Genomic DNA, 25,212 nt, shown 5'->3' on the forward strand with positions numbered 1-25,212 from the left:
TTCTGCTACATAGCACAGGGAATTATATCTAATCACTTGTGATGGAACATGATGGAGAATAATGTGAAAAAAAAAGAATGTATATAAATGTATAAATGGGTCACTTTGCTGTACAGCAGAAATTGAAAGAACATTGTAAATCAACTAAAATAACAAATTTTTAAAAAGTAAAACCAAAAATACTATGACTTGTTTTGTAATTTTTTGACATGATGTCATTAAAAAGCCCAGTTTAACCCTGTTCACATGCTGAAAAAAAAAAAAAACTATTTGGGAATGCCTGTTACAAACATCCAGGACACTTCCTAATAATAAGGTTTCTTGTCAATAATTATCTCTCTCTCTGCTCTTAAAGGAACACAGTTGGATTAAGTATATTTCTTCCCCAAATTTCAATAGTATTAACAATTGGCAGAATAGAAATAATGTCCAATTCCTATATAACTAAAAACATTTGATTCTTAAGTTTACCAAGTATAACCTTCCTACTCCTAAACATACAAATTCAAGCAATTCTCATTATTTCCCAAGCAAAAAGGTTTACTAGTAATATTCAGGATTAATTATCAAGACTGCCGTGGAGATTTAAAAATACTCTAATTTTATGTAGACTTTTCTATCATAATAACTCCTTTCTTTTGGAGGGCCACACCTAAATCATGCAGAAGCTCCTGGGCCAGGAAATGAACCTATAGCACAGCAGCAATCTGAGCCGCAGCAGTGACAAAACAAGATCCTTAACCCACCAGGCCAACAGGGAACTCCCTAATATTTTCAATATATTTGCCTTCCTTTCTTTTTCAGATAACCCTGAAAAATTTGTTCATAAACTGATTTTTTTCAATGAGTAAACAATAAATATGTTTAAAACCAGTGAGCTTGGGAGTTCCCGTCGTGGCGCAGTGGTTAACGAATCCGACTAGGAACCATGAGGTTGCGGGTTCGGTCCCTGCCCTTGCTCAGTGGGTTAACGATCCGGCGTTGCCATGAGCTGCGGTGTAGGTTGCAGACGTGGCTGGGATCCCGCGTTGCTGTGGCTCTGGCGTAGGCCGGCGGCTACAGCTCCGATTAGACCCCTAGCCTGGGAACCTCCATATGCCGTGGAAGTGGCCCAAAGAAATAGCAAAAAGACAAAAAAAAAAAAAAACAAAACAGTGAGCTTGTTAAATTAATAACTTTTATCTAAATCTTAAATAGTGTAAAATAAGTGAAAATATAAGCTTCTGAAGGAGGCTGATTACATTACATTCTGTCCCTTCCTGATGTGAAGGGTAAAAACCAGAAAATATCTAGTTACTAAATTTAATGCTTTACATACTTGAAGTGCACTGGAGAGGTTGAGCTAAATAAAACAAAACAAAAAACAGTTCTAAGAGAAAAGCAGATGTGGACAGAGCAGATGGAAACAGTCTCTTTACTGAACCAGGGACTGAACATCTGCAGCATATGAAGTAACAACCTGGGTTACCTGAGGCTTTGCAGTGAGCTTCCTAACCCAAACAACTCCTGCCACTTTCAACTAGATACTCCCTTTGGAAACTCAATGGATACTTGGTGGAAATGAAAAAGTCTTACTGATTAAAATTTACTCCCAAACTTCTCAAGTTAAAAAAAAAAAAAAAGCCAAAAAACCATTCCCAGTCTTGTCAAAGAAAAAAAGTATACACCAAGTTAGAAAAATAAAGCAGAAATTAAACAAGTACACAAAAAATTGGCCTTACCACAATATATAAAACAGCAAAAACCAGAACTACCAAAGTTTTCCAAATCTGCAAATCTTTCAAAAATATTTACTTTGGTATTTTTATACTTCTTTTAAAGCAGTATCTTTTTAACAGCTATTGTAAAAATCATCAAAGATAGGCCTCTGAATCTATCGCAGATAAGTATGTCCACACATGTTTAAGGGGCCAGACCAATCCAGCCATTTGTAGACAGGAAGATGAACCTCCAAATGCAGGAGGCACCTTTCTAAAGCTAGATTCTAAAATCCCATAAAGATTATTAGCATAGGGAGTTCCCATCATGGCTTAGTGGAAATGAATCCATGAGGACACAGCTTCGATCCCTGGCCTCGCTAAGGATCCATTGTTGCTGTGAGCTGTGGTATAGGTCACAGACATGACTTGGATCTGGTGTTGCTGTGGCTGTGCGGTGCCTACAGCTCTGATTTGATCCCTAGCCTGGGAACTTCCGTATGCCGCAGATGCGGCCCTAAAAAGACAAAACAAAAAACAAAACCTACCAAAAAAAAAATTATCAGCATAATTTTGCTGGTAAGAAGAAACACGAGCAATGGTTTATCATCATTAACTAAAACATTAAAGTTACCCCTTAACCAACAACCCAAAAAAATTATACCAGTCATACTACTGTGGACAAAAAAAAAAAAAAAAAAAAAAAAAAAGGATAAGAAAACTTACCCTCTTCAAAGTGTAAGAGAACTTTTTTTTTACTTCTATAAATCTATTTAAATGAGGCAAGCTAATTCTATCACCATAAATGAAATAAAAGTCTCAAAATTAATTCAAGAATGGCTTGTCTACCAGGTAAGAAATCTATAGACAGTATTTTGCTGCTGTTCTCCAGTAGCAAGATCATTCCTAGGTAAAGGGAGAACTACCAACACAATATTCCTCCCATTTCTTTAACCCAGTCTCTATTTTCTTCTTTTGTCTGTTTCTGTGCAATAAAAATGCAACCATTTTCTCAAGCAACACTTATCCTAGTTATCAGCTCTCTTTATCCATTCACACCTACCCCCCAACACTTCAGCAAACTGGAAGACATCTGGCTTAACGGGTTAAAGGCAAAAAAAAAAAAAAAGATAAAAATGGAAGTGATCAACATTAATTTTGCAAACTGAGATCTTTAATACGGCTACAATGTTAATTAAATATAAAAAGCTGTCATATTAAAAAAGTGACTAAACATTTACTTTTTTCCCCATGTTAAAGTAAAACTTTATTTATAAAAACAGCCACAGGCTACAGCGGACAAACTTCTGAACTACATCCTAACTGTATTTAAATCCAGATGTAACTAGCACTCACTAATTGTTTAACATATATGGGAGTATTGTGTTGGGTATTTTTTATGACTCAATGAATTTTATTACATTTACAGTTGTACAACAATCATCATAGCCCAATTTTATAGCATTTCTATCCCAAACCCCCAGCCCATTCCTTCCATCCCCCACCCTGTCTCCTTTGGAAACCATAAGTTTTTCAAAGTCTGTGAGTCAGTATCTGTTCTGCAAAAAAGTTCATTGCGTCTTTTTTTAAGATTCCATATGTAAGTGACAGCATATGGTGTTGCTATCTCACTGTCTGACTAACTTCCTTAGCATGATAATTTCTAGGTCCACCCATATTGCTGCAAATGCTGTTATTTCTTTCCTTTCGATGGCTGAGTAATATTCCATTGTGTATGTGCATCACATTGTCTTTATATACTCCTCTGCTGATAGACATGTACATTGTTTTCATGTTTTGGCTATTGTATATAGTGCTGCAATAAACATTGGAGTACATGTATCTTTTCGAGTCATGGTTTTCTAAACACTGACTCTTGAAAAATTACAAACAGAGCTAGATTTTTATTTAATACATGAGTAAACTGAACCTTCCATTTGACCTGGCAATGACTTATTACAACAAAAAACTGAGTCTGTATTTTTGCTATAAACTTGTGTTAATCCAAGGCAAATTTAAGTATGTATATACAGAGTGTGTGTGTATCCGTATATATACACATACATATTTGCAAATAATGAAACTAAGTCTTTGCTTTTTTTCTCTGCAGAAAAGTTTGAACCCACTGCTACATGATACTTAAATTTTAGTATTAAAAATTTTAGAGGCAATCAATTGTTCTATTGTGTAAAAATAGAGCAAATAACTTTAACTTAGCAAATAAAAACATAAAAGGTACCTGCTGTTGCTTGAAATCAGGCCTTTTTTTGATAAGATTATAAACAGTCACATATTTCATATATAGCACATAGGCCCTTTCCTCATCACGATCTAATCTGCTTTCTTCCGCAGTCTTGAAGATCTTCAGGGCACTCTGTACATAACTGAAAATTAGAGAAAAAAAGAATTAAAGCACTTCACCTTGGGGAGAAGGCAGGGGGAGTCATGAATAAAGTCCACAGAGAACTTCAATAAAACACATTTCATAATTTAGGCTGCACTATTTCAGATCTGATACAAAGTTAGATATGTTTGGATGCAACATGAAAGTCTCTCTTATGCTACAAATACCTATGTTTCATAGTTCTTTATGTCACCAAACTGTTCAAAATGCATTCTAAGTTCAGTTTTAAAGATTTGCTACAATTGGAGTTCTTGTTTTATAGCAGCAGAAGCAAATCTGACTAGAATCCCTGAGGATGTAGGTTCAATCCCTGGCCTCGCTCAGCGGACTGGGGATCCCGAGATGCTGCGACTTGTGTAGGTCTCAGACGCGGCTCAGATCCTGTGTTGCTGTGACTGTGGCTGTGGCACAGGCCAACAGCTGTAGCTCCAATTTGAACCCTAGCCTGGGAACCTCCATATGCTGTGGATGTAGCCCTAAAAAAAAAAAGATTTGCTACAATAGATAATAAGCTTGAGGGAAATGGTCCTCCAGCACCCATATAATATTCAAACTCTATAATCTCTATAATTAAAAAACATAGCTGCATACTACTTGTATTGAAATGGGGGAGCTAAAATATTTAACGTTAAAACAAATAATTTTCAATTCTCCTTACTCCTTTCTAACCATGATATAAAATTCTCTCCATAGAAAAATCCAAGAAACTAGACACAGGGAAGGGGACATGAGTTGAATCTTTACTTTGAGTTTTCCAAACAACGACAGAAGTGCACTCTGATTAACTGGTCCTGGAAGGAAAAGAGATTTAAAATCTAAAAACATATCCTAAAACTCCACTTCAGCAGTTCCTGCTGTGATGCCGTGGATTAAGAATTGGACTGCAGCTGACTGGGTTGCTGCAGAGGTGTGGTTGGATCCCCAGCCTGGTGTGTAGGTTGCAGCTGTGGCTCGGATTCAGTCCCTGGCCCAGAAACTTCCAGATGCCTCAGGTGTGGGCAAACAAAAAATTTCCACTTCAGTAAAATAATTTGAGGATTGCACAGCATTCATTCTAAAGACATTTTCTTGGTTTAAGAGTCTTTAGAAAGACTTTAAGAAATTAGACTTTAATAAAACAGACATTTCTGCAAGAGGAATTCATTCACTTTACAATGAAAGCTTGACAACCAAGCTGTAGTGCCAAAGCTTATATACAACACACTTTATCAATAACTCACTTTTACAAAGCAGTTTATCTTGTTTCCTATATTTTTTCAAACTGTGCTCCAAGATTGAGACATGGATTAATAATGAAGTTGGTCAGGCCAAAGAACTAGAACACCACACAAAGAAACAGGGCCAAAGTGGTCTTCAAGAGCAAAGATAGTTCCACACAAGGATGATTTCAGTCATGTGTATGCCCTGCCAAGCATGGCATCAAAGTTCTAGGATACAGGTAAATCAAACCAAAGCTAGAAAGTAAGGCGATTTTCTAAGAGTTTTAGGAGTGTGTGCAACAGCTCTTAGGTTTTTCCAAATTTCTTTCACTATGATATACATACATTTCATGGACCTATGTGTAGCAGATCCAGCCGAAATGGCTGCAATGACACCATGAGTTCAATGAACCAGATATCCTAAAAGGATTCTAGCATTCTCTAGAATAGTACTACGGCATAGCCAGAACATGAGTTGTGGTTACAAATTTAGAAACTCCTTCCAACACACCACTCCCTGTGGAGTCAGGGTAGTCATAGAGCTAAACCAAACATTGCTAGAACAGACTTTTCTGTTTTTAGATAAGATGAAGCTCTCTGAGAGAGCATCAACGTGGTTTTATCCTTCCCACTATCTCCCATTTGAAAATCACCCAATATGAGTTCAAGAGAGCTACTTTCGCTGTCATCCCATCAACATTACCAACTTAACTCAAGAAGTATGCCCATCCTTTCTTTGTTCTTCCTGCTCCTTCCCCCCACAAAAGATCTTCTTTCTAAAGGTCCGTTTTATCTTTAGTAACATTTAAGAATATCAGTTTTTTTGGATTTTCTTTTCTGACCTCCTATAAAGTTCTTACCACTCTCTTTTCTTCTCCTTGATGTTTTATTTTCTTCCAATCGTCTGTTTATTTCCTCTAGAAACTGACTCATAAAGATGTCTGTGTGCAACCATGGGTTTAAGATGCCTCTTCACAGGTTCATTTGGGATCAGAGACATTTTTTAGTCTCACTTTAGCTCCAGCAACAGAACACCTGTTTTCCCCTAATTTCTAAAATCTGCTTGCTTCAAGTGTTGGGTATATGGGTGGTTAGACCCACCTTTCTTTCTGAAACTCTTACTCCCAAATCTATAATATAGTCATCTCCAAATCTTCTCCTTTGTTGGTCAAAATAAATTCAAAGGAAAAGTTCCCCTACTGCCTCCCTCCTGACAGATAAAACTATCAGCAGGTTAACAATTCTAATAACACCTCATTTTTGGCAAAATAACTTCCAGCAAATAACAAAAGAGCTGGACCACTTCATTTCTATTATATTTTACCTCAGGACAAATTTTATTCCCAGGAAAGTATCATCAGCAGCCTTTACCTCAACATATAGTCTCCCCCAGCATAGACAGACTACATGCCCTCAAAAATAAACACACATAAATCATTAGATTCAAAGTTCATGTCAAACTGGCAAAAATTACTACTTTGCTCAATACTGTATAAAAAAACACATATCTCCTTTTTTAATTACAAAAAGACTATGCTAGAACTGTATCTTGTATGTGAAATTCACAAGGATAAAAATGATCTTTACTTAAGAAGTACTTTTATCTGTTTTATGAAAAGACACTAACTGTGGCTGAATGAGTTCTGTAGAATCCTTGCAGTCTTTATCCCTTAAACTTATGACTTAATATACTGTCCAGATAACAGATAATATGCATATTAGCAGAATATATATATTCTGACAAAATAAATTAAGAACTTCTCTAACTCATTTAATAAAATGGAAATGAACTGAAAGTTAACAACTATCCCCTGCTTGCTGAAAGTTCACTTTATATCACTTTGCTTTTACCAAAGACCTACCTTAATAGGTCTTTCTCACTAAATCAAGGGACCCCAAAGAGGATTTTTGCTTTTTTATTAAAAAAGTAATTGCTTCCTCATTTTATGCCATTTTGGCTTGCAAAAGGCTTCATAGGAAGACTCTTGAATAGTGGGGGACACCTGGATATGACTCAAACTAGCAAAGGATACATACTTCTTAGTGCTTATTTTCTCTGGTTTAACTTCTGTCTTCTTATTGAGGTCTTTTAGTGAAGAACTGAGGTAGAGTTCTTTAGGAACTGAAGCCACAGCAGGCATGATGAATAATCTTTTCCACTTTTACAATGGATGGTATACTTCATTAAAAGCAGTTCTTTTCTGAAACAAAATGAACACAAGTAATTCCACTAGTTTTCCTCATTAACAGTAAAATAAATGAGCAATTAAAACACTCCTAAACCAGAGTTCCCATCATGGCTCAGCGGAAACGAATCTGACTAGCGTCCATGAGAACGTGGGTTTGATCCCTGGCCTTGCTCAGTGGGTTAAGGATCCAGCGTTGCCATGAGCTGTGGTGTAGGTCCCAGGCACGGCTCAGATCCTGTGTTTCTGTGGCTTTGGTGTAGGCCAGGAGCTACAGCTCTGATTTGACCTAGGCTGGTAACCTCCATATGCTGCAGAAGAGGCCATTAAAAAAAAAGACAAAAAAAAAAAAGACAAAAAAAAAAAAAACCCAAACAAGCAAAAAAAAAAAAAAAAACCACTCCTAAACTGTATTTTTTGCCAAGAGTTAATTTTAAATTATCTTATATTTTGGAAGTTCAAGATATATAGGGTATCAATAAACAACTTACTTTCCCCTCCAAATTTTTTTTTTTTTGTCTTTTTTTTTTTTTGTCTTTTGTGGTTGTTGTTGTTGTTGCTGTTTCTTGGGCCGCTTCTGCGGCATATGGAGGTTCCCAGGCTAGGGGTCGAATCGGAGCTGTAGCCATCAGCCTACGCCAGAGCCACAGCAACGCGGGATCCGAGCCGCGTCTGCAACCTACACCACAGCTCACGGCAACGCCGGATCGTTAACCCACTGAGCAAGGGCAGGGACCGAACCCGCAACCTCATGGTTCCTAGTCGGATTCGTTAACCACTGCGCCACGACGGGAACTCCCCCCTCCAAATTTTCATTAACTAAGTGAATTGCTACTTGTATCATTTTGCATTAAGTATTTAGGACTCTTTCCTGTCAATGGAACTAAAAGAATAACAGCTTTTATATTTTTCTTCTGTTAAGTCTGCATGTAGAGATCACAAATGGAATTTTCATTTAGAAATATTTCTCTTTCTCATTGAAGCTATCAATTAATAAAAGGAAACAAGCTGAGGGGTAGGAAGGGCCACTTTATATGAAGCTGGCGGTATATGAACATGTTTCTGGGAGAATATACCCATGTACTTTGGTTTACTCTGAAAAAAATCTCTGATGTTTCATGACATTCTTTGTATCCTCATCTGCTCTGGTTAATTCTGACTAGGAAGACAGAGGAGGTAGCAAACAAAATGAAGACAAGAAGAAAGGCTAGATATGTAACAATTAAGTTGTGTGTGTATATACCTGTAGATGGGGCAGATTAGGTGAGCCCATCAAACGAGGAGTCTTAGCAAGATCGTAAGTGTTACTAGATGAAACCCTCAGGAAACCAAGTAAACATACACAAGCTGCTCTGAGGAACTAATTTACAATTTGAATAAAAAGCTTTATTAATACATTTAAGAGATAACAACTTTTTTCTATCACTTATTTCCACTATCTTAATGCTCTTCGATGTGTCAGTTCATTATTATTAGACAACTCAACATCAATGAACACTTAATCCTAAAATGCTGAGTAAGGTAAAACTTTACAGCGGAAAAGGCTTCTGTTTACCTATGTGAAACTTCATAAGCACACCATTTTGCTTTGATTCTAGTCACATTTTACATTAAATATTGATACTTTCTGATTTCATGATACTTATCCCTTCTAATCCCACACCATTAATCCACTGTCTTATTCACCAAACCTAATTTTTTCGCTTAAAGTCTTATTTTTATAATTTTCAACTTTTTTCCATCCATATTTGCTCTATGCACCTACAAACACAGGTTTAACCAAACACTTGAATTAGTAGTTTCAGATCTATGCATTCAGAAACAAATATCTCATATAAAAACATTTTCTACACTTATCCCTCTACTCTGCATTCTATGTCTAAAGCTTTTTGGAGGGGGGGAGGGGTGTCTTTTTAGGGCCACACCCTCGGCATATGGAGGTTGCCAGGCTAGGGGGCGAATCGGAGCTGTTGCTTCTGGCCTATGCCAGAGCCACAGCAATGCAAGATCCAAGCTGCGTCTGTGACCTACACCACAGCTCACAGCAATGCCAGATCCTTAACCCACCAAGTGAGGCCAGGGATCGAACCCATGTCCTCATGGACACTAGTGGGGTTCGTTAACCGCTGAGCCACATGGGAACTCCTATGTCTAAACCTATTAATGACAGGGAAGAAAAAGCCTAGGGACCACACCATCACTTCCAAAAGGATTAATTACCCTTAAATATGTCTTTCTAGTTAGGTATCTAATTCATCAACAAAGCATCACCAAAGCAGCCAAGAGCACCCATGAAAGAAAGAATATGATAGGAATCTCTTAGAGACAACATTATTTGAGCGTCTTACCTTGTAAAAAACATTGTATTACATGGTAAAGATACAATAGGTACATAAGAGGAGTTCCCATTGTGGTGCAGTGGAAACAAATTTGACTAGGCACCATGAGGCTGAGGGTTCAATCCCCAGCCTCGCTCAGTGGGTTAAGGATCCGGAGTTGCCATGAGCTGTGGTATAGGTCGCAAACACAGCTCAGATCCTGCGTTGCTGTGGCTGTGGTGTAGGCCGGCAGCTGTAGCTCCGATTGGACCCCTAGCCTGGGAATCTCCATACACCACGGTTTTAGGCCCCCCCCCAAAAAAGAAAAAAAACCCAAAGGGTATATAAGACCCTGACCTCCAAGGATAAACAGTTTAATCAGAGAATAGTCCCTACCCTCCCACACTTACCACCTACCTCCCCAGTCCCTGCCTATCCCCCTAAAGTTGAATGGAAAAGCAGGAATACATATAACATGATAGCATTTGTATGAAGGGTTTTTTTTTTTGTACAAAGTTTTAAAATAAACTAAATTGAACAATATACTGCTTAAAGATACAAATGAGATAAGCCTATCAAGAAAGGCAGGAAATGATTAACAAAACATTCTTTTTCTGGAGAGGTAGAGGATATAATAAGGGAGGCACACACAAGGAGCTTCAGGGGTATCAGGAAGGTTTTATTTCTCAGGTTGGGTGGTACATTCACAGATGCTCACAGATGATCATTATTTATTTATTTACTGAAGTATAGCCTATGTGCAACATTATATACTACAGTGATTCATAATTTTTAAAAGATATTCCATTTATAGTTATTATAAAAATGTTGGCTATGTTCCCTGTGTCATATAACATTTCCTTGTAACTTATTTTACATATGATAGTTTACACAGATGATCATTTATTATCAGGCTTTTTATAGCATATAAAATAATATGTAACATACTTTGTGTTTCATTAAAAAAATTTAAAGAAAGCAATTATATAACAATGCGAGTATAATAAAAATATCCAAATGCATACAATGAAAAGAATATCCAGAAAGATGTAAAAGTTAGGAAGTTATGGATGAGACAAGCAAACTTAAAATAAGTTTTTAAATATTGATGTAAAAAAAAAAAAAGATTTGGAATATTGGAAGAGCCTAATATATATAACCTTTTTTTTTTTTTTCTTTTGATCTTTTTGCCTTTTCTAGGGCCTCTTCCTGCGGCATGTGGAGGTTCCCAGGCTAGGGGTCGAATCGGAGCTGTAGCCACCGGCCTATGCCAGAGCCACAGCAACGCGGGATCCAAGCCGAGTCTTCGACCTACACCACAGCTCATGGCAACGCCAGATCCTTAACCCACTGAGCAAGGCCAGGGATCGAACCTGCAACCTCATGGTTCCTAGTGGGATTCATTAACCACTTCGCCACGACGGGAACTCCTATATAACCTTGTTGAGCACAGCTTCCATACAGTGCTGTGAGTGGAAGCAAAAGTAGAGGCATTAAGGAATAAAGAAATGGAAGGAGACTGTAGATAACTTTAAAAAAAATTGGCATTGAAAAAGAAAATGATGGAATGGAGTAGTGCTCTAGGAACATTATTTCTACTGAAATTTAAGAATCAACATTTGAGGAATAATACTTTTAACTAAAGGAAAGCATAGTAAGGCCAAGAAACTAACTTTTCAAGAAGGTACCTAAGGAAACCTGAGGCCTTAGTGATGCCACAACCATGGTGGCAGAGGGCAGGGGATACTGGAGCTTGGACTATTAAGGAGGGCTAGAAGGCAGCAAAATAACAGTAACAAGAGTTATCCCTAACTTCTCTGCCCTCATCTAGCTCAGCTAGGATCTTAACTTATTCAACCACAAAAACCCAACATTTGCTCCCTTGATAGAGGCTGGCTCTTGAAATGTAATTCTCAAAAGGATCAATGATTTAATTGGTGACACTAAGTGTACTAAGATAAGAATTAACACCATAGTTAGGCAGAGTAACCTGGTACCAGTCTGATAGTATCTAGTTTTTCCAATTCTATCCTTCATGTGGGTCATAAGTATTAGTAGCTTAACCACAAAATATATTTTCAAAAAATCAGGTAGATGCTATTTTGTTGACTCATGATAATTAGATTTCTTGGTTGGGAAAAGAAAGCTACTGATTTGAACTTTCTAAAATGAAGATCTAGGAGTTCCTGTCATGCTGTGAGCTGTGGTGTAGGTTGCAGATGCAGCTCGGATCCTGTGTTGCTATGGCTGTGGTGTAGGCCAGCAGCTGTAGCTCCGATTTGACCCCTAGCCTGGGAACCTCCATATGCTGCGGGTTTGGTCCTAAACAGCAAATAAAATAAAATAAAATAAAATAAAATAAAATAAAATAAAATAAAGATCTAGGATACGTCTCAGTCAAATCTGTTTCTCATGACTATCTTTAAAGCCTGGATCTTCATTAAATAAAGGATACAGAAACTTTATATGCTACCTTAAAGGCAACTTAAAGTAGTAAATGAACTGAGAGTTTGGGGTCAGTAGACAGAAACCATTACATTTAGAATGGATAAGCAATGAGGTCCTGCTGTATAGCACAGGGAACTATATCCAATCCACTTGAGACAGAACATGATGGAAGATAATATGAGAAAAAGAATGTACATATACATATGTACGACTGGGCCACTCTGCTGTACAGCAGAAACTGACAGAACATTGTAAACCAACTATACTTTAATAAAAAAAATTGTTTTAAATAAAAAAGTAAATCAGCTATTTCAAAGTTATATTCAATTTGAAGATTCACAGATATCCTGCTGTATAGAAAACACTGTGCTTCCAAGAACTCAAAAATTAGATGTGATCCATTTCCTCACATAATTTAAAAAACATGGAAGAGAAAGTTGTAAGCAGTGTTAATACAACATGTATTCATAGGTATGATAGAGTTGCAAATAATGCACAATAAGAAAAATTAAGAAGGAAGATCAGGAGTTCCCGTCGTGGCGCAGTGGTTAACGAATCCAACTAGGAGCCATGAGGTTACGGGTTCGGTCCCTGCCCTTGCTCAGTGGGTTAACGATCCGGTGTTGCCGTGAGCTGTGGTGTAGGTTGCAGACGCGGCTCGGATCCTGCGTTGCTGTGGCTCTGGCGTAGGCCGGTGGCTACAGCTCTGATTCGACCCCTAGCCTGGGAACCTCCATATGCCGCGGGAGCGGCCCAAGAAATAGCAACAACAACAGCAACAACAACAAAAGACAAAAAGACAAAAAAAAAAAAAAAAGAAGGAAGATCAAGTATGACCAAAAGGATCCTGGGAGACATCACAGAAGAGACAGCATTTATGTGAGTCTTGGTAAGAGATGGCTTTTGAAAGAGATTAGGAACAGTATTAGGAAAAAGTCAAAAAAAGTAAAGAACATTTTTAGGAACTAGACAGCAAAATGAACAAGGACTTGCTAGGCAATAAAGCCTGAAAAAATAGTCTAGGAACACATAATGGAAGGCCCTGAAAGTCACATTAAGGTATTTACTTTGTTTTCTAAAGGTAACAGAGAGCCATAGCCAGTTTCTAACAACTGAGTTACATGATCCAAACTAACAGTACAGGTTAGGCTTGAAAAGACTGGAGATAAAGGAAGACACTAGCTACCTATTATAGTGATCCTAAGGAAAGATGATGAAGGTCAGAAGTAGGGCAGTAGAGACAGAATGGAGGAGGCAGATACTAGAGACACTGCAAAGGTAGAATGACAGGACTTGGCAACTGATTAGACACAGTGAGGGAAAGACAGGGATAAGATTATGATGACAACAATTTTTTTTTTTTTTGTCTTTTCTAGGACCACACCCGTGGCACATGGAGGTTCTCAGGCTAGGGGTCTAATCAGAGCTGTTGCCGCCAGCCTACACCAGAGCCACAGCAATGCGGGATCCGAGCCGAGTCTGCAACCTACACCACAGCTCAGGGCAACACCGCATCCTTAATCCACTGAGCAAGGCCAGAGTCCTAGTCAGATTCGTTAACCATTGAGCCATGACAGGAACTCCGACATCAATGTTTTTAATGAGGATTTCTAAGAGGAAGATTTGTGCTTTTTAAAAAGTTACCTTTTCTGACATTATTTGATTTTTGTGAGTTGAAATAAAGAACAACTCTCTCAGATAATGTCATCAAAGGATCACAGGTGTTTCCACTTTCATTCATTAAAGTATAAGTTAAAATAAATAAATACATTATAAGTTACATTGTTATAATAGGATGTTCGGTGTTAAAAATACTTTCACCTTTGCCTTAATTGCTATTTCAGCCTCTACAATCACACACATTTCTGCAGAAGTCAAAGCACAAGGTAAAGGGTATTTTGCTTAACCAAAGGAGAAAGCAAAGAAGGATACATATCCAACTTAATGTATGTAAACTCTAATGTATTAAATTTTTGATAAGTCCTTCTGCTATGTTTTGCCATTAAAGACATTTCAAAAGAGACTGGCATAAAATACATTAAGTCCAGAATGACTGAATGAATTTCCAATTTCCTTATTTTGACTGCAACAATAAAAACAAGGGAAAGAGCATCAGCAGTTTGTTGTTGTTACAACCCACTGATAATTATACAAGCATGTTCAGTAACTACAGAACTCAATTTTAAAATCAACCCGTTTAGTTGTAGGACTAAATATACATAATCCACTAAAACTATGTTATACCTCAAAAATGACAAGTAGAAAAAAATATATGTAAAAAATACTAAAGTTCTTCTAAAACAAAAAATAATTCCTTAAGATGTGTAAACCTGATAAAGATTAAGAACTCCAGCTTAATCAAACAGCCTTGCTCCAAAAGTGAAATCCAGGCAGTGCTGAAAATAAGTTAACAATAGGGAGAAAATGGAAGGCATATATACCCCTCTCTTTCTCTCTCTGATATCTTTCTGACTGTTTCAAAGAGAGGAGTAGACATTAGATGACTTGAACCACAGAATGAAGACTAAAAAGTAAAAAAAGTGAAGACTTAGATTTGTGGTAATTTAAATCAGTCCTGATATCCTACTTAGGGTTTCACACCAGCTACTGCCAAGGTTGTTGGCAATGCTGAAAGGAAAGCAAGTTTGTCTTCATTGGCCATCCATCATCTCATCCAGCCCTGCCTCTGGCCCCCAGACAGCAACAGTAGTCACTACATCTTCCAACTGTCTTAAATTTCATATAATTCACTCTACACTAATTCTAGTTAAAATGCCACAGACTAATGAATACTGATGAAATAATGTTTTAATGCAATCCTAGAGTATTAAGAAGGCTCTGGAGTTCCCACTGTGGTGCAGTAGGTTAAGAATCTGACTGCAGAGGCTCAGGTAGTGCAGAAGTGCAGGTTCAATCCCTGGCCCGGTATAGAGGGCTAAAGGATGCAGCGCTGGTTGCAGCTGCAGCTTGGATTCAGTCCTTGGGTTGGGAACTTCACACATGTCATGGGTGCAACAACAACAAAAAATTCCATTTAGAAGGTCACAGTCAGGAGTTCCCATCGTGGCTCAGTGGTTAACGAATCCGACTAGGAACCATGAGGTTTCGGGTTCAATCCCTAGCCTTGCTCAGTGGGTTAATGACTCAGTGTTGCCATGAGCTGTGGTGTAGGTCACAGATGTGGCTCGGATCCCGAGTTGCTGTGACTCTGGCATAGGCCGGTGGCTACAGCTCTGATTAGACCCCTAGCCTGGGAACCTCCATATGACGCAGGTGCGGCTCTAGAAAAGACAAAAGATAAAAAAAAAAAAAGGTCACAATCAGCATTAGGAAGAAAGAAAGAAAGAAAGAACAAATGAACTTTAAGGAGTTCCCACCCTGGCTCAGTGGAAATGAATCTGATCAGTATCCGTGAGGACACAGGTTCGATCCTTGGCCTCGCTCAGTGGGCTAAGGATTTGGCATTGCCATGAGCTATGGTGTAGGTTGCAGACGCAGATTGGATCCTGAGTTGCTGTGGCTGTGGTGTAGGCAGGCAGCTACAGCTTCAATTTGAACTCTAGCCTGGGAACCACCATATGCTGCAATTGTAGACCTAAAAAGAAAAAAAAGAAAAAAAAAAAAAAAAAGAACTTCAAGAGAAAATATCAGAGTATGTCATACATAGTAAGGTTACGTACTGTTTCATGAAACTTTAGTTTTGTTTATGTGTATGTGTGTGTTCACATATAGAATACTGGGTAGAAATGAAAAATGTTTTCTTACTAGAGGTTACAAAAGAAATAGTGTAAAAGTCCCATAGAGCAATGCTACTCCAAGTGTGGTCCACAGTCCAGTACTGGTTGAGCAATTGTTTGCTACCAGTCTGTGATAAAATAACCTTATAATAGAATGTAAACCAATTAGAAACACTGAATTTTTCACAGCAGCAAGACTTTATGAAGAAAGTAGTGTACTGATTTATATTCTAGCACAAGCTGCAAGCCTATAACAGAGACTGGCTACTTCTGAGTAATACTGCTCTAGGGAGATAAAGAGAGTAATACCATAGGGCTTCTGATCACAAATACCTTAGTCTAGTTACCAAGACCAAACTAATACTCATTAAACAATAAGCTAACAATTAACTCCTATACTATGCATCAATATGTGACTCCAATCACAGGAAAGTCAAAAGGGAGGAAAAATTCAGTATAACTTGGGGCAAGGTGTGGGTGGGGGAGGTGAGGGAGGGCTTCTTCCAGCCCAAAGATCACTCTTCTCTTTTGAGCTGATCCCTCTTCCTTCAAGGACCAACTCAAGTTCCACATCTTCCATCCTTGATGGTTCCAGTTCTTAAAGTTTATCTCTTGTTCTAAATCCTATAGTATTCTTTATCTGTGTATCATTCCTTTAGTACAGTAATTGGGCCAAATGACAATTATGACTATGCTTTAAGATCCTCATACCTCATAAGCCTGCAGTCTCATGATGTGATAGAGACAGAAAGGATAGAGTGAATAGAGTGAGAAAGGAGGGCATTTCGGAAGAGGTGAGGAATCAGTAATGGGAAGGTAGTAAAAAGAATAAAGAATACTATAGGGATTATTAGGAAATAATCAATTAGATCAAGGAATTATATTTACATGCCTTTACATGTCATTACTCTGACATGCTAGATCGCTAACATCTACCTCAGTAGTCCATATAGTCAGCTATGAGTACTTCTTGGCTAACAATAATATACTAGGGAGAAGGAGATGGAGTCACATTACAGAGGACTTTGAAGCCATCCAGAATTTATATTTAATTCAGCAGGCAATAAGAAGCCAGATCTTGATGGGAAAATGGTATCTCCTAGCAGGTCAAAGTGAGGATACGCAAGACAGATTGAAAGGAAACAAGAACAAGGAAACGATACTTTAGAAAAGAATATGGGGCCACAGCAAAAAAGAACGCAAAAAGGTAGAAACATGCTTTGACTGCAACAGTATTTTCTCTCTTGAGTACTTACACACACACACACACATACCTTTCAACCCTAAGAAATGTGAACAATGGTAGAGATGTTAACAAAAAAAAGGAATACTGTAGTTTTTATAAAGTGATTAGTTTATAGCAGCATTTCTGAACTAGGCACTACCCAGATGTTTGACTGGATAATACTTTGTTGCGGGGCAGCTTTATGCATTGTAGGATGTTTAGGAGCATCCCTGGCTTCTATCTACTAGATGCCAGTAGTACCCACACTTCTCTCTCCAGTTGTGACATCCAAAAAAGTTTCCAGACATTGTCAAATGTCCAATTGGGGGGGGGGAATCACCCCCCAAATAAGGACCAATGATTTACAAAATATTTGAACATGCTGAGTTTATGCAAAAGGGTAACATCTAAAGAAAGAAGCCTTGAGAGAGATATAAATATGTAATTAGACATTAGGTCTACAGAAAGACCAGATACATACTAAATTAACTATTAAGGCATTAATGTTAATTTTGATAACTCCACTGTTTTTGGAGACAAAAAAAGTACTGACACTGAAATATGTTATCTAGGATAGTTTAAATAATTCTATTCTCTTCATTTTTATGTATATTTTAAAACTATAATAGTTTTTTAAATTTATTTTTTATTTTTGGCTGCACCCACAGCATGTAAAAGTTCCCTGGCCAGGGATGGAACCCTCACTACAGCAGCACTTCAAGCCACTACAGTGACAATGCCAGATCCTGTTTAACCCACTGAGCCACCAGGCAACTGCTGTAACAGTTTTAAAAACATAAACATCTTTTACACAAGTAACTAAAATCAGGAGAACAAATCATCAAGGAAATGAGATTTTGATTCTCTACAGGTGACAAGATACCTGAAGGGCTCAGAACTTGGGGGCAGGGATGGTTCCTAAAGGAAGAAAGAAACACAGAATGAAGCAAAACCAGGAAAGTGCAGTATCATGGAAACCAAAGAAAAACAGAACTCCAATGTTACAAAGCTCCTACAATACTAAAAAGAAAAACAGTAAAAGAACTAGCCCTAGTTCTAAAGAGTGATTAAAAACTAGCTTCAATGTGGTAAACACTTAGAATACCTATATCTGTTCAAGATGGGATGTTGGGGGCTTTAGGGGATATAAAGAATATACTTCCTAACATAGTTTGTACCTCTTAAGATGAAAGATAAGTACACAATAGTAACATAAAGCAAAGTATCATAATACAGGCCCTAAAATACCATGCCAAAATTTTTCAATTTTATTAAGGGCTATTCCTAGAGAAAACACAAAGGGTAACTGTTTTACATAACAGATGTCTAACTATACATATAACCTTGATTCATTTCTTATCTCTTCTCCATCTTTATCTCCTTTATTTAAAAAAAATTTTTTTTTCGGAGTTCCCATTGTGGTGCAGAGGTTAACGAATCTGACTAGGAACCATGAGGTTGAGGGTTCGATCCCTGGCCTTGCTCAGTGGGTTAAGGATCTGGCGTTACCGTTAGCTGTGGTGTAGGTTGCAGACACGGCTCGGATCCCGCGTTGCTGTGGCTCTGGTATAGGCTGGCGGCTACAGCTCCGATTCAACCCCTAGCCTGGGAATCTCTATATGCCGTGAGTGCAGCCCTAGAAAAGACAAAAAAAAAAAATTTTTTTTTTTGTTTTTTTGGTCATTTTTGACCACCCCTCAGCATATGGAGCTCCCAGGGACCAGTCTCGACCCAAGCCACAACTGCAGCAACGCCAGATCCCTAACCCACTGTGCCGGGCCAGGGACCAAACCCACATCCCCACAGCTCCTCAGGCACAGCCGATCCCACTACACAGTAGCAGTAGCTCCTATTTTTTTAATTTTAAAAAATTAATTTTTTTGGTCACAGCATGCAGCAGCTTGATGGGGGATCTCAGTTCCCAGACCAGGGACTGACCCTGGGCCTTAGTGGTGAAAACACCGAGTCCTAACCAGTAGACACCAGGGAACTTGTATATCAGAATGACCTACAGAACTTTGATGCCCAGAACCTATCCCTAATGGTTCAATCAGACTCTCTGAGCATAAGACTTACACATAGGTATTTTTATAAAGCTCCTCAGGTGAATTCTAAATGTGCAATCCAGACAGAAAACTATAGGCATAAACAATGGATATAAGCATGTTACTAGAAGCAATGAAACAATAGGAAGATGACAATTTCCAGCTGCTATCACCATGTTAAGTTATGTAATTCCTAATCTACCAAAATTATGAGGAATCATTTTCATTTTAAAAATTTTGCAATTAAGAAATTAAAATAAAACCCTCAGGAGTTCTACACTCACAGCTTTTCAATTTACTTATAAAACCACTGCCATTGAAATTGGTATTACAATGCATATAATTTCATTTCACTATATTAGGAAGCCTTGTAGGACAAATATCATATAATATCGCTTATACAAGAAACCTAGAATAATGATACAAATGAACTTATTTACAAAACATAAAGAGACTCATAGACATAGAAAACAAACTTATGGTTACCAAAGGGGAAAGGTGGGGGAAGGATAAATTTGCAATTTGGTATTAACAGATACATACTACTATATATAAAATAAATAAACAAGGACCTACTTAGCACAGGTAACTATAGTCAACAGCTTGTAAGATCCTATAATGGAAAAGATATGAAAAAGATTTTATATATATATATGTAAATAAGCATACCTATACATATATATGTGTATGTCTGTGTGTGTATATATATATATACTGAAGCACTCTGCCCAATACATATAAATAAGCATATACACACACACGTATATATACATATACTGAAACACATATAAATAAGCATATGTATATACACACACATATATGTACTGAAACACTGTGCAGTACACCTGAAACACTATAAATCAACTGTTCTTCAACTTAAAAAAAAGATATGCAAGTCCACATCATTACTGGTACATTTCAGAGAATTCAGTATTATAAAAGACTAAACTAATGTGTTGGAAGAGCCCGGATTTAGCTATCTTAACCCTAACTTTATTCACTATACATAAGTACTGTGTTACTGGAATTAGTATGATTATAAATATATAATTGCAAATAAGTTTAATATTTCATCATTTACTACTAATAAATTTTATATCATGAAAGTATTATAGGTCTTAGTCCCATTTTCTACTCTTTGTCATGTGACTTTGGGTAAATTCCTTAAATCCTCCCAACACCACCACTGCCATTCCCCAGTTTATTTTCATCTGCAAAACAGGAAAAATCCATCTGCTTCTAAAGAGTTTTCAAAAGCATCAAATGAAAAAATATACATATGGAAAAGTGCTCTGAAAATTGTAATGTACACTGAAATGACTAAAGAAATCAAAACTGTAACTTATTCTTCATCTACTGTTAAATCCAAACATTAGTTTAAAACAACTTTTTCAACAAAATTATGGTATGCTAAATATGGCCACAAATTCTTTGGCATTTTCCCCTTCAAAAGGTAGAGGGTCAAAGGGGAAGGCTCTTACTGCTCTAACCAAATGAGTATGTTAGAAGTAATGCTGTGCCAAATTCTGGTCCAGGCTTTAAAAGGCTTTAAGAGAAAGCTTCCACTTTCCGACTCTTCAAATACTTGCTTTTAGAACTCATCCTCCATGCTTTGACATGTCAAAGATGCATAAAGAGACTGGTGCATGCACTCCAACTGACATCTCCAGCTGAACTCTCAGACAGTATCAACTGCCATCCATGCGAATAAACCATCTAGGATGTGCAGCCCAGGTGAGCTTTCAGATGACTCCAACCCTAGCTGTGTACCTGACGACGAATACATGAAACCCTAACTAAGAACCAACCAGGTGAGTCCACTCAGCCCACAGAAACATGAGAATAAACTGTAGTTTTAAGCCACTTTGTTTTAGAGTGATTTGGTATACAGTAATAGGCAGTGGGGACAATAACCAAGATTTGTTTTTAAAGACTCAATAATATCTAATTTTATTAGCAGCTCATATTTGATGAACACTTCTCCCCCTTTCATCTCTACAAAACCAAGTATATCTTCATGAAGAAAAGTTCATAATAAAATATAGTGCTAGACATTTTATGGGAAAAAAATCTGATGTGCTAACTCTTACTTTACAAAAGCCATATTGGTTCTTTCCCATTATATTCACATTAATAAAGACCATAATGATTGATAAAGTTCAAGTAAATACATTAAAAAATTAAATTCTAGAAAGATATCTTTAAAGTATTTTTGTTTTTCTGTTTTCTCAAAGACTACAATGAATACTTGTGTGCAATTAATGTATATTTATATCATTAATGACAGGTTGTTGTTGTCTTTTACTATACAATCCTTACTATCTAATTTAAAAGATGCATCTAATGTGTCACAAGAAAAGGAATACACATTTCAACATGATAAAGACATAGCACAAGCTACGGCACCTTTCAGATAAACTGATCCAGTACTCTGGGGTCTGAGAAACTATCTAAATTCATCATGAAAGACATTGAACAATGAATCAAACAGAATCTGTTGAAATACAAAATCTGCTTACACAGCAAAGCTACAGAGCAAGCCTAGAAGAGGAACACTTCCTTAACAAAAATCACTTGACATTTTTCATGGCTCCAGTAGGAAGTATTCAAAAATTAAGATGCTCGCAGATGCAGAAAAAGTAAAATCCTCAGTTCGGCATCGCCTACATCTGAAACCCTCAGAGCTCTTTAACAAATATTAAATTCCTTAGGCTCTGCAACACCTCTGTCTTCAGGTAAATTTTTTTTAGTGATTAAGTGATTTGCTTCAAGGTCACAAAATGTACTGGAGGTAAGAAACAAACCCAAAAGTGTGGTCTGCAGCTTTCTGTCTAAATTCTGGGTTCTGGTATTTTCCAAGGTGGAGTGGAGGTGAAATTAACTTGTTTCACACCTCTAGTAGAGAGGCCACATTTTAGGAAAGAAAAGATTTTACTTGGGGAGTCGCAGTTTTAGTTTTGATGAGCTCATTGATTCTTTAAACTCCTACTTGGAATTCACTAAAACCAAGTTTGACAGGATCAGAGGAAGGACTGGAAAACACTCTAGAAGGTTGTATTAAGGCCTGGGAAGATAGCCCAACAGCAGAAAATCTGAAAACAGAGGCAAGAGGGACGAGGTCAAAGTCGGACTGAGCGTTCAAGAAGGTGGAAGAATGGTCAAGGCCACCTTCTAAGACCGGAAAACCTGAGCCCACACGAAACTCGCTGGGCAACTCTAGGTGGGCACCAGCAAAGACTCAGGGTAGGGCCCTTCCTCCAAATGCGGATTCTACGTTCGAGCTGTCCCACCCTTCTCCGAAGACAGGGGTTGTCTCCCGGGTGACCAGCAGCTGGTGGAAGGGGGTTCACTGAGAAGAGCTTCCGGAGGAATAAAAACCAGGATCCAACCCCTCACTCACCTTGGCGCACGGCGCGCTTCACAAATGCCAGCCGCCTTGCCAAAGGCCCATCTCCCACCAAACCGAGGAAGAATCGCTAACCCGACGGAAGCCAGACCAGCTCATCCCCTTTTCCCAATTTGCACTGCGTTACGACGCGTCGCTGCTCTGACGTCACGCAGGGGCGGGGCTGCGCGCGCGCGCTCTCACTGCTAGTTCCTTCCCATCCCGGTCACCGCCTGTGAGAGGGTATGGGAGGGCGGAGGAGGGCTGAGGCGGATGTTTTAGATGGGCAGTATGGGTACGGACCAGGCTACGCTGAGCTGAGGCGAGCTGGCCCGCCCATCCCCTGCGCTCTGTATTTCTCGGGCTTAGATCTGTTACCCTGGTGTTACTCGCATCGTGGGTTTTGCTGCGGAGGAAGCATGGCTGCTTTTAACGCCTGAGCTACGTCTCTTCCTCTTCTAATTGGAGATGTAGGGCTTACAAGAAAAGGAATTTCAATTTCCTCTAATTCTGGCTAAAAGTTTCGCCTCTGGTAAGGGAAGAATGAACACGATCCTAAAAATCATATTATGTATGCATATAAAACGTTAACCAAAATTCTAGTCTTACAAAAACTAAACGAGAGGCCTGAACTTTTTCACAAGGTGATCTTTGTATGCTCGTAGAAATGGTGATTAAATACTCCAATTAGACCATAAATTTAAACAAATTTGGTTGGAGTTTTTGGCCGTGGTCACTAAGCTCCCAAGGACAGTCCAAGTGTCTAATGGATGGAAAAGCTGGAAGGCGGGGTATAGTAAGTGTGTTAAGTGAAAGTGTGTACCAAATAGGTGTTCAATAAATTTGTAATGAATAAATGACACCTAAAGCAACAATGTGTCACATATAGTAGTCTTTCCATTAATGTTAATTTCCTTTACATCATAATGAAGTACCTGCAAAAACATGGTAACTCTTTTAAACTCAAGCTATACACTTTCCCAAGAGATTTAAAACCGATAGAATATGAAGTATACTATACCACCTGAGTATACTATACCACTACTAACTAGGAAACCTTAGAAAAAAATTTCATAACCATGGGGGGAAAATCACAGCTATTGAGGGTGGATCTTAAGAAAGTAAACTGGGAATTCCCGTCATGGCGCAGTGGTTAACGAATCTGAGTAAGAACCATGAGGTTGTGGGTTCGATCCCTGGCCTTGCTCAGTGGGTTAAGGATCTGGTGTTGCTGTGAGCTGGGGTGTAGGTCGCAGACGCAGCTCGGATCCCGCGTTGCTGTGGCTCTGGTGTAGGCCGGTGGCTACAGCTCTGATTCGACCCCTAGCCTGGGAACGTCCATGTGCCAGGGGAGCGGCCCAAGAAATGACAAAAAGACAAAAAAAAAAAAAAAAAAAGAAAGTAAACTGGTTGTTGGTTGTTTGCTTTGTGTGTGTATGTATGTCTGCTGAGCACCTTGATGAATTTGAGTATGCAAAGAAAAAGCCAGAGCAGAGTTTGGAGTGGGAACCAAACAAAGAAGGAAGAATTTGGGGTTCTCTGAAGACAATCTTAGAAGACCCTAGAAATATGAAGTGATAAAGAAAAAAGCTCCTAAGAATGAATCAACCAATGAAGAGTCTCCTATTGTGGGCTGGCAGAAAGGTTTTAATAAATAAGACTCGTTAACATTCACATAAAGTTTTTTGTTGCACTGATGTAATTGCCCCAATTCTGACCACCACTCTCCCAGTAAGTAGAATTCCCCAACTTCCTTAAAGCATCAGTCAAGTTTGCTAAAGCACATACCATTTGCTTTAGTTTTTTTTTAAATTAATAAATTCCCACATGTGGATCAACAGGTGTGGTAGAGAAACCAGATACAAGATGAAGGATGATTCTAAAACTGAACTGAGTTGGTGAAAGCATGAAAAAACAAGGACATCTCTAGGAAATTCACAGAAATCTGGGTATGGGCTCTGGATTTCTCAAAACTAGTGGAATGAAAGTTCTTACAGACCCAGGTTACCTAGATGAAACTATGCTTATTGAATTGAATTATAAACCCTAACTCTTGTTCAAATATGTGTTGTAACAAATGAGGCAACAGTTATCTATGGTTCCTAGAATGCAAGTAATGGTCACCAGGTCTTTAAAAGGCATAGCCTATATTTGACCATAGCTTTGATCTCCACCATAAGCAGTAGTCCAAAACAAACTGTAACAGATTCATTCCTCATCCATTCAAGAAGTATCTACTGCAGATCCCATCGTGGCTCAGTGGTTAACAAATCCAACTAGGAACCATGAGGTTGTAGGTTCGATCCCTGGCCTTGCTCAGTGGGTTAAGGATCTGGTGTTGCTGTGAGCTGTGGTGTAGGTCACAGACGTAGCTCAGATCCCGAGTTGCTGTGGCTGTGGTGTAGGCCAGCAGCTACAGCTCCGATTAGACCCCTAGCCTGGGAACCTCCATATGTCATGGGTGCAGCCCTAAAAAGACAAAATACTACTGAATATGTGTACCATGCAAGGGATTGTTTTATTTGTTTTTTTCTTTTTGGCCATGCCCACGACATGTGGAAGTTCCCG

At 38.3% G+C, this 25,212-nt stretch overlaps 1 protein-coding gene across 5 annotated transcripts in view; it reads right to left on the reverse strand.

The window, feature by feature from the left end:
* The window catches only part of USP8 (ubiquitin specific peptidase 8), a 70,124-nt gene extending 47,307 nt beyond the window's left edge, over positions 1–22,817 (reverse strand). For 3 of the 5 annotated variants that reach the window (XM_021095635.1, XM_021095647.1, XM_021095634.1), the window contains exons 1-3: positions 22,660–22,817; positions 7,338–7,501; positions 3,937–4,081 (exon numbers count right to left, since the gene is read on the reverse strand). In XM_021095635.1, coding sequence (XP_020951294.1) covers positions 3,937–4,081; positions 7,338–7,441 — 249 coding nt within the window. In that variant the 5' untranslated portion in view covers positions 7,442–7,501; positions 22,660–22,817. The remainder of the gene's footprint in view (positions 1–3,936; positions 4,082–7,337; positions 7,502–22,659) is intronic. The other 2 variants (XM_021095641.1, XM_021095657.1) reach the window with 2 other exon arrangements.

This window comes from Sus scrofa, chromosome 1 (genome assembly GCF_000003025.6).
Source record: "Sus scrofa isolate TJ Tabasco breed Duroc chromosome 1, Sscrofa11.1, whole genome shotgun sequence".
In the NCBI taxonomy this organism is placed as follows: domain Eukaryota; kingdom Metazoa; phylum Chordata; class Mammalia; order Artiodactyla; family Suidae; genus Sus; species Sus scrofa.